Below are 10,672 nucleotides of genomic sequence, written 5' to 3' on the forward strand. Positions count from 1 at the left end.
CTCCCCCCTCCCTTTCCTCCAGCCGGGCTGCACCTCTGTCTTGCACTTTGCACGGAGAGCGCGCGCGAGGGAGAGAGAGAGGAAAGAGAAAAATAATAATAATAATAATAAGAGCAGGCAGAAGAGAAGGCGAGAAGCATGAAGTGTTAACTCCCCCGTGCCAAGGCCCGCGCCGCCGGACAGCCGCCCGCCGCGCCTCCAGCCCCGAGCGGCCGCCGCGCGCGCCCCGCCTGCAGCCCGGGCCGGCGAGGCGAGCCCTCCTTATGCAAAGCGCGCAGCGGAGCGGCGAGCGGGGGACGCCGCGCACCCGGCCGGGCTCCTCCGGCTTCGCCGCCGCCGCCGCCACCGCAGCCCGCGGAGGACCTTCCCGAGCCTGAAGCCGCCGGCTCGGCACGCACGGAGGCGAGCAGGCGAGGAGGGGCCGGGGCGAGCGAGCGAGCACATTGGCGTGAGCAGGGGGGAGGGAGGGCGGGCGCGGGGGGCGCGGGCAGGGCGGGGGGTGTGTGCGCGCTCGGAGGTTTCGGGCCAGCCACCGCCGCGCGAGCTAGAAGCGCCCCAGCCCGGCAAGCTGGCTCACCCGCTGGCCACCCAGCACAGCCCGCTGGCCCCTCTCCTGCAGCCCATCTGGCGGAGCGGCGGCGGCGGCGGCGGCGGCGGCGGCGGCAGGAGAATGGCATCAGAACTGGCAATGAGCAACTCCGACCTGCCCACCAGTCCCCTGGCCATGGAATATGTTAATGACTTCGATCTGATGAAGTTTGAAGTGAAAAAGGAACCGGTGGAGACCGACCGCATCATCAGCCAGTGCGGCCGTCTCATCGCCGGGGGCTCGCTGTCCTCCACCCCCATGAGCACGCCGTGCAGCTCGGTGCCCCCTTCCCCCAGCTTCTCGGCGCCCAGCCCGGGCTCGGGCAGCGAGCAGAAGGCGCACCTGGAAGACTACTACTGGATGACCGGCTACCCGCAGCAGCTGAACCCGGAGGCGCTGGGCTTCAGCCCCGAGGACGCGGTCGAGGCGCTCATCAGCAACAGCCACCAGCTCCAGGGCGGCTTCGATGGCTACGCGCGCGGGGCGCAGCAGCTGGCCTCGGCGGCCGGGGCCGGCGCCGGCGCCTCCCTGGGCGGCAGCGGCGAGGAGATGGGCCCCGCCGCCGCCGTGGTGTCCGCCGTGATCGCCGCGGCCGCCGCGCAGAGCGGCGCGGGCCCGCACTACCACCACCACCACCACCACCACGCCGCCGGCCACCACCACCACCCGACGGCCGGCGCGCCCGGCGCCGCGGGCAGCGCGTCAGCCTCGGCCGGTGGCGCGGGCGGCACGGGCGGCGGTGGCCCGGCCAGCGCCGGGGGCGGCGGCGGCGGCGGCGGGCGGCGGAGGCGGCGGGGGCGCGGCGGGGGCGGGGGGCGCCCTGCACCCGCACCACGCCGCGGGCGGCCTGCACTTCGACGACCGCTTCTCCGACGAGCAGCTGGTGACCATGTCGGTGCGCGAGCTGAACCGGCAGCTGCGCGGGGTCAGCAAGGAGGAGGTGATCCGGCTGAAGCAGAAGAGGCGGACCCTGAAAAACCGTGGCTATGCCCAGTCCTGCCGCTTCAAGAGGGTGCAGCAGAGACACGTCCTGGAGTCCGAGAAGAACCAGCTGCTGCAGCAGGTCGACCACCTCAAGCAGGAGATCTCCAGGCTGGTGCGCGAGAGGGACGCGTACAAGGAGAAATACGAGAAGTTGGTGAGCAGCGGCTTCCGAGAAAACGGCTCCAGCAGCGACAACCCGTCCTCTCCCGAGTTTTTCATGTGAGTCTGACACGCGATCCCACAGCTAGCCACCTTGATAAGTGCTCCGTGGGGGTCCGACTCGGGTGTGGGCTTGCTAGTTCCAGAGCCGTGCTCGCCGCCACCTCGCCCCCTCCCCTGCTGAGATTGCCCGATGCCCCTGCACACACACACACACACACACACACGCGCGCGCGCGCGCACAGACACACAACACACACGCACACGCACACACACACACACACACACGCACACCCTGCTCCAAGTTGGCGGTGGTGGTGGCTGTTTTTAAATGGGGAGGGAGTGAATGTCTGGCTCATGGATTGCCAATTCTGAAATTCTCCATAACTTGCTAGCTTGTTTTTATTTACACCTCCCCTACACACACACACACACACACACAATGTTCAAAGATCTCAGCAGAGTTCTTCATGCTCACCTTTGAAGCCTGCATCATTCACAGTGTTTTGTTTTGTTTTGTTTTTTTTCTCCTTCAGTTCATGGGCTGGTGTTCATTTTCTGTGTGTGTGTGTGTGTTTTATTTTGTTTGGATTTTTTTTTTTTTAATTTTACTTTTTGGAGCTTGCTGTGTTGGCCTTTTCCCCAACCTTCACCTTCACGCCCTCTTCACCCATCTCCCCACGAGATAAAAGAAAAACAAAAAAAAAAGCTAAGTTTTTTTTTTCTCCTCCTGAGTTCTTCATGTGAGATTGAGCTTGCAAAGAAAAAAAAAATGTGAAATGTTATAGACTTGCAGCGCGCTGAGTTCCTTCGGGGTTTTTAGCATTGTTATGCTAAACTAGAGAAAAAAAAAATCCTCATGAACCTGCCACAATCAAGCCTGCATCAACCTTCTGGGTGTGACTTGTGAGTTTTGGCCTTATCATGCCAAATCTGAGAGTTTAGTCTGCCATTAAAAAACTCATTCTCATCTCATGCATTATTATGCTTGCTACTTTGTCTTAGCAACAATGAACTATAACTGTTTCAAAGACTTTATGGAAAAGAGACATTATATTAATAAAAAAAAAAGCCTGCATGCTGGACATGTATGGTATAATTATTTTTTTTTCTTTTTTTTTTTCTTTTGGCTTGGAAATGGACGTTCGAAGACGTATGGCATGGCATTCATACTTTTGTTTTAATTGCCTCATGACTTTTTTGAGTTCAGAACAAAAAAGTGCCACCCTAGAGCCTTCTTCCCATGAAAGTTTGCATCTGCTCCAAAACTGCTTTGAGTTACTGAGAACTTCAGCCTCCCATTGTAAATGCACTGAAGGCATTCCTTGTCAAAGATGCCAGAATGGGTTAAAAATTTAACATGGCAAACATTAAAAGAACTCTTAATGTTTTCTTTTTAATAAGAATGACACCCCACTTTGGGGACTAAAATTGTGCTGTTGTGGAAAGCAGTCTAAATTTATTTTTTAAGAAAAAAAGAAATCTGCCCCATTATTTTTGGTTTGTTTTATTTTTATTATTATTATTATTTTTTTTTTTGGCTTTTGGTCATTGTCAAATGTGGAATGCTATGGGTTCCTAGTATATAATTTAATTCTAGTTTTTATAATCTGTTAGCCCAGTTAAAATGTATGCTACAGATAAAGGAATGTTATAGATAAATTTGAAAGAGTTAGGTCTGTTTAGCTGTAGATTTTTTAAAAGATTGATGCACTAAATTGTTTACTGTTGTGATGTTAAGGGGGGTAGAGTTTGCAAGGGGACTGTTTAAAAAAAAAGTAGCTTATACAGCATGTGCTTGCAACTTAAATATAAGTTGGGTATGTGTAGTCTTTGCTATACCACTGACTGTATTGAAAACCAAAGTATTAAAGGGGAAACACCCCTGTTTATATCTGTAGGGGTATTTTACATTCAAAATGTATGTTTTTTTTTTCAAATTTAAAGTATTTGGGACTGAATTGCACTAAGATATAACCTGCAAGCATATAATACAAAAAAAATTTGCAAAACTGTTTAGAACGCTAATAAAATTTATGCAGTTATAAAAATGGCATTACTGCACAGTTTTAAGATGATGCAGATTTTTTTACAGTTGTATTGTGGTGCAGAACTGGATTTTCTGTAACTTAAAAAAAATCCACAGTTTTAAAGGCAATAATCAGTTAAATGTTATTTTCAGGGACTGACATCCTGTCTTTAAAAAAAAAAAAATGAAAAGTAAATCTTACCACAATAAATATAAAAAAATCTTGTCAGTTACTTTTCTTTTACATATTTTGCTGTGCAAAATTGTTTTATATCTTGAGTTACTAACTAACCACGCGTGATGTTCCTATGTGCTTTTCTTTCATTTTCAATTCTGGTTATATCAAGAGAAAGAATAATCTACAATAATAAACTGCATTTTTTTTTTGATTCTGTGCTCAGTTTCTTAGTGTACAATTTAACTGGGCCCAAAACTGCATTAGAAGTGTAAGATGCATCCTTTTCTCCAGAGGCAGGATTCATGGAGGTGTAGGGAGGCAGTAATTCAGGGCGAAACATAGGCAGTTTTGTGAGGTGGGAGGCCATCCCTTTGAATAATTAGAAATATTTAATATAAATGCAAATTATGACCTCTCAAAATGCAGTCCCCCCCCCCCACAAGCCCCCCCTTCCATGCAAAGTTTTCAGTTTTCAAGTGAGTTGAGACATCATTGCCCTCTGGTGAAAACAAACAAACAAAATCCCAACCAGAGTAGGGCCTGCTCGGCAAGCATTGCCCTTGGCTCCTGGTCCAGCCCAGCAGCAAGCCCATCTAGAGGGAAATGGGCCCGGCAAAGAAGTCATGGCAGGAGGTGGCTTGGGCCCATACGCATTTCATGGTAAAGATAAACAATTCTTGCCTTTTGGCTAGAATTGATTATTTTTCCTTCTTCCCTTACACACCATGATTTTCTGGTTAGCAGGGCCCGACCCGACTTAACATCAACACTTTGGACAAATCCAGTTGCTTGTTTTGTTTTTTAACTTTGAAGGTCATTTGTATTAAATAGGAAAAAGAAAAACCCACCCCTTACTCACATAACCCCAAGGACATCTCTGAATTTAAAACTGTGGCATTAAATCATATTTCACAGTATTTAGCAGAGAGGGGCTTCTCCACTTAGACAAGCTGGCTATGATCAGATCACCTTAACTCCAGAAACACAAGCGAAAAAGTAATACCTTGATAGAATCTGTGCTCTGATTGATCAGTATTTGCCCCCAAACTAGCCGTATTTCGAGGCTAACTTCAAAGATGACTTGGAAAGCCTTGAGCTACCTTCTTCACTAACAGCGTTGACCTATTTTAAAATGACATAAATTCGTGCAACTAATGTTACGAATTCATGCAGTCTGCACTCCTAATCGACTTCCCCTAGAATGCTAAAAGAATGTTAGACAAAGCCAACACTGTTTTGAAAATATAGCCAAACACGATGACTTTTGTTTTGTTTTTTGTTGTTGTTGTTGTTGTTTTTGTTTTTTGTTTTTTGTTTTTAAGATAATATTGCAACTCTCGACGAAGGCCTTATTTTGAAGAAAACAGGTTGTGCTTGGCGCAGACGAGCTCTGGCCAGTTGGTAGCCTGTCTTCCTTCCCCTTTTTCACAGAACGCAAAGACAGGGTAAACCCACTGCATTTTGACCTTCCTTCATGTGCCTGTTTGGATAGAACTCCTGACTGCACACTTCATTTTGCTTAACAAAAGTCTTCATAGTAAACGTAAATCCCTGGTAAATCCCTGCGCTGGAAGTTAGCTCTTCTCTGTTTCAGAGGTTTTGGGTTTTTTTTTTTTTCCCTCTGATCCCCTGGAGGAGATAGGCAGTTTCCCCCTGAAGGGGTAGAGACACAGATATATCAGTTATGCTAAAAGCTCAGCCTCAGATGAAAGCTTTGAGGCAAACGCTTCTGAAAATCAGAGTGTCATTGAAGATGGACTCACTGCAGTCCCGTCCTGAGAAAAACACTTGTGCCACAATTAAGCATTTTGATAGGACTTGACAAGGCAGTTCACTGTAATAAGTGGGTTTGGGCCCCAAACATTAGAAAGCAGAGAGGCACTGGCAAAAATGGGGTTTGGGTGGCTGGCTTTAAGAGAAGGTTAACTCCTTAGTGAAAGGCAGTTTTACATAGAAGCATGACTATAAAACTTTGCAATGTAGCCTGAGAGGCAAACACAAATACATGTGTTTGTTGTTTTATTTTTTTTTTAACAAAGAAATCCTAAATTCTGCCTAAGTGTCCCTAGTAGAAATAAATTTTTATTTAAAAAATAAATAAGTTCTGTAAGGAAATCTTGCTTTCCTTTTCCACTGCATCTGAGTCTTTGTCTAAATAGTGTTAAAATTCCTTTCATTCCAATTACAGAACTGAGCCCACTCGCAAGTTGGAGCCATCAGTGGGATACGCCACATTTTGGAAGCCCCAGCAATGTATACTTACAGTGTTTTCATAAAAAGAAATTTATGTAAGAACTGTACATTAAAAATTTATCATTATTATCATTATTATTACTATTACCATCGTTTGCAGCCTTAAAAGAGCACCCTGCCCCTGACTTCCATTTAGTCTCCTTTTTAAAGAAAAACGTGTTAGAGAGGAAGAGTGGTAGGTGTGTAACCTCCATACTGTGAACTGTGCCTCTGGCCCGAGGGTCTTTCGATGCCAGCCTAGAGAGAAGCACGAGGGGGCTTCTGTCCTCACGGCGTGCGAAACTAAATAGGTGCCATTGTTTTCAACCTGCAAGATGAGTTTTTAAAAAGCCACTGAAATTGAAAGGAGATCTGTATGCACCTTTATACGAAGAGAAGTTCCCCAGAAGGTAGCAGCTAGCGTTTTTGAAACATATGTAGACACGCACACTCTAAATAGTACCTTTTCACACTTCATTGTTCCTCTGGCAGATAATTTTACTAAAAAGAAAAATATACATGCCTCCCCCTCCCCAAGCAGATGCCACAGGCAGAAAGCTTTAGCCAAGTCCCAGCACCCTGGGTTTCCGGTAGGCCCCGGGTAGTAATATATTTATCAGTGATGTCAAACGCGTACATTTATCAGACATGGCTGTAAATGAAAACAGCGTGTGGCAAAATACAAAGTTAGTTAAACCACACCCTCCATGTGCTTTTTCCTCCACTTCTAGCCTCCTGGGCCATTCACAAAATCACCTCCCTTGTGTTTCCCTACTCTTTGCACATTTCCTTTTGTTTAAAAAAAAAAAAAGTGTAACAGTTTTTCACACTGTATCTGACACATTAATAGATCGACATCAAAGTAGACAGGTTCTTCCTTCACCTCGGTGAGGAAAGGATGTCTAGAAACCATGTTTGTCCGCCTCGGTGCCATAACCATCCGGGCCCCTTTCAACACGGGCTGCTCCAAATAACTCCAAGTATAATGTATTATGGAATGCGAGATTCTAACACCCCTGATCTCTCCTCCCTTCTCCCTTTACCCTCGTCGTTTTTATTTCGTGATATCAATTCTAGATGGTTCTTTTCTCCTAGAGGACCTCCCCTCTGCCAAACCACCAGGTTTCCTGCTCAGCACGGTGAACAGAGGGCCGGGCAGCAGCCCCCCTGGCAAACGTGGGCCACGGCCACCTCCGTAGCCGTGTCCCCAGCACAGCCCTGTCTCAGTAACAAGTTGCTTCTGACACAAAGGTTGCCAGAGTGGAGTACGTCGGAGGCTTTTGTTGATGTTCCTCGTGCTTTGTTTGGGACAACTTACTTCCGTAGTCACACACTCTTGGCTTTAGAAAATGTACTCCTCCCGGGCTTCTAGGCCAATCAATATTTTTAAAAGTCTGCTTGCCACACAGGTGTCTCTATTTTTTGCTCGTCGGTAGTTAAAGCCTAACCGAGGTAGGCTGGAGGCTGAAATCCATGAGTGACAACCTTCAGCCTTCTGACTCCTGTACCAGGGAAACACACCGCCAGGCTCCTGGCCTTACTTTCCATGTAAACATGCATGAGAGGAATGAGAGGCCGGATTCCTCTGCTCTAGATGGTTTGTAAAGCTTCCCACTGCGATTGACTTTCATTTGATTTTTTTTTTTTTTTTTTAAATCACATCGCCCCTTCCTAGGAAGACGTCTTGGTTTTTTAGGGGCAGATCTATCTACAGATATAGGCTCTCATTTTCACTGCTGCTCGTGATTCCTCAGGATGCTGAATGAATAATTGGGAGTCGGGGTCTTCCTTGTTGTTGGGAGGAAAATAAGAGAAACCTGAAGTTTGTTCTCATTCTTGGCTCATCCTAAATGGGAAAGGTGCCCCAAGTCCAAGGCAAGGCGTCTAGCGGCCATCTGTACGGAAGGTGGTCTGGGGTCCAGCCCCCACCCCACCCTGAATCAGGATTTGTTTGTTTGTTTTTGTCCTGGTTTTAAAACAGTCAGGAGCCTCAACCCACCTTCTGATAACACTGCTTTTCCCACTTTTGATATAAATCTTCAAACCCTAGACATCAAACAGCCCCAGAAAAGGGGAATTCTCTCCAAGCCTTGCTCGGCCCCGGCTCCCGAACAAACCCAGCTCTGTCTGGCACTTTTTCTCCAGCGGGGGTAGGGGACAGGGTGAGAGAATTTCAGTCCCCCAGGCTGTCTCATGATTGTCCGGGCATAAAGAAGTACAGTCCTGCAACAATGCGGGAACATCTTTATCCTTTAGAGAGGGACAAAACAAAAAACAAAGCAAATCAAATTGCTCTGCACGAAGGCGTAGCAAAACCCCAGGCTCCTGTTCTCGGCACCCTCTGTGGGCGGTGAGAAATGAAGGGAGGAAGAGGGAAGGGTGGGGAGGACTTTGAAGGCAAGAGTCCTAGGAATAATCCCAGTTGCCAGCCTGAATTTCACTTGCTCTCCGGCTAAAGGCAGGTCCAGTGTGTCCATGGACCAGGTGTGAACGAGGTTCGACTGTCCGCTCCGTTCCCATCCGCTCTCACATGTGTTTCCTTTTTGAAAACAATTTGGGAGCTTAAACCCAAACTGAGAAATCTGGGGAAATTGTTAATGCCTCAGCTTTGGGGGCATTTATAAATATATCCATCTGTAATTTCACAGCAGTGCCGTTTTGGATCAGTCAGATGTGTTATGCCAATATTTATATGGTCCCGCGTAGGGTTTAGGCGCTGTGACAGTCTTCATTGTTTAAATTCGAAAGCCCTTTGCGTGTGTGCATGTGCGTGTGTGTGCGTGTGTGCGTGTGTGTCTTCCATAAGCTTGCCCGCTCTCATAAGGCTGAGATAGGACATATCGATAGCACACAGAAATCAGATCTTCATATGAATTTGCATCAGAGTTGGGCAGTTTTAAGAAACTCACAAAGCCCACTTTCCACGGAGAGGCGATGACTGGAATGCACAGTCCCTTACTCAAATCCTAATCATCCACGGAGCACCTCTACCCTTGTTCAACAAAATCCATTCTCTTTTCCTTTCTTTTTGTGAAATAACATTTTCCCCCTATAATTAGGACTTAGGATTGCAAAATCACATTCCTCTCTTCTCCGCAGATTCTTGGATCTTTAGTTATGATTAGAAAGGGGCATTAATTCAAGAAGGGAGGATGAGGGAGGGGTGTTTGTGGACATTTGGGAAGAGGATGGGAGGAGAGGAAATAGCTGCGATCACCCCCCACACCCCTCAGCCCCTGCCCCGCCCAGGCTTGGGTGTGAGCTACACACAGGGGATTTGGATTCTGAAAATTCTGATCACCAACCTTGAGCAGTTCCCAGCTAAGATTCCAAAACATGCTTTTTCCCTGTGGCTGGTTCTTTCAGTAAGGAAATAGGAGAGGCCGTTGAAACAGAACCAGCAGAGAGGCTTGAAAACCGCTCTTCTGAGAAGACCCCCAAGGACGATTGTGAAGGGATCCTGCACTGGGAAGTCCGGTCAGCAGGGAGGATCCAGAATTTGCCCCAGTTCTGTGTGACCTCATCCACTTCTGGAAGCCCATAGAAATGGGTTTCTGGCCTTCGTTGGGGGCATCCTCCAGCAGGAAAGCAGGCTTGAGGATCCTGGAACAATAGGTGATTCCAAACTAGGCCCGCGGAGTGGAGAACAGGAAGGGGCCAGTGTGCGGGGCTGGGGGAGTACCACTACCACAAGCCAACCTTAGCTTAGGATCCCCAACCAGGGATCAGAGCTAGGTCTGTCCCAGGGCCCCGCCTTCCACCAGAAAAGATCTGCTTGCGGGGTGACTGACAGGCGGCTGACAGACCCCAGGATCCCCAGGATTCCTAAATGCAATACCCATGTTCTGAGCTCCAGGGCTGTAGCCTCTCATCACTGGACACTTGCCCCATTCCAGTGCCCTCTCTGTAATATTTACCCTCTCTTTCTCCCATGCCTAGTCACCCAGGGCCTTGTGAGAGTTAGAGGTCACTGCCCGGGGCCAGAAGGCAGTGCCTAAGCTGAGGCCTTGGACACATTACATCACTCCTGGCCCAGTTTAGGGGCAGACAAGGGCAGGGCTGGAGTGAAGGGCTGGCCAGCAGCTCCCAGAGAGAAGCTAGGGGGTGGCTCATGGAATGTTTAGCACTGGCTGCAGAGGGTGGTGACAAGGGTCTTGACATGAAGGCTGGGAAGAGGCTGAGGTTACCCATTTCTTGGTTTCCTTGCCCCCACCGGCCACACCTCTCCTTCTGTCCCTGGCCCTGTATACACTTGGTCTGCGTGGGGGGTGAGGAGGGAATTTGCAGGGCAACCGTAGGCTGCTGGGGGTGAGTGGAGTCAGGTGTGCTCTCCACCCAGGGTGGGGGGGTGGTCCCTGGCTGCACTGTGGCAGGCACGGAAGGACTGAAGGCAGGAACCACAGGGTAGGTCCCAGAGGCTGCCTGAGGTCACCAGCCAGTCCCTGCTCTGCTCTCTCCAAGCCCTGCGCTGCGCCCCCCAGAGGCTGGCACACTCCTGGCC

At 48.8% G+C, this 10,672-nt stretch overlaps 1 protein-coding gene across 1 annotated transcript; it reads left to right on the forward strand.

Annotated features, from left to right (window-relative positions):
- The first annotated feature begins 509 nt into the window (after nt 1-509).
- Nucleotides 510-6,802, forward strand: MAF (MAF bZIP transcription factor). Its single transcript, XM_044255681.1, is given in 3 exon segments — nt 510-1,366; nt 1,368-1,792; nt 6,128-6,802. Coding segments are annotated over 3 exon segments (1,209 nt in total). The 5' UTR covers nt 510-670; the 3' UTR covers nt 6,216-6,802.
- The last annotated feature ends 3,870 nt before the right edge of the window (nt 6,803-10,672 follow it).

Source organism: Neovison vison, chromosome 7, assembly GCF_020171115.1.
Source record: "Neovison vison isolate M4711 chromosome 7, ASM_NN_V1, whole genome shotgun sequence".
NCBI lineage: Eukaryota > Metazoa > Chordata > Mammalia > Carnivora > Mustelidae > Neogale > Neogale vison.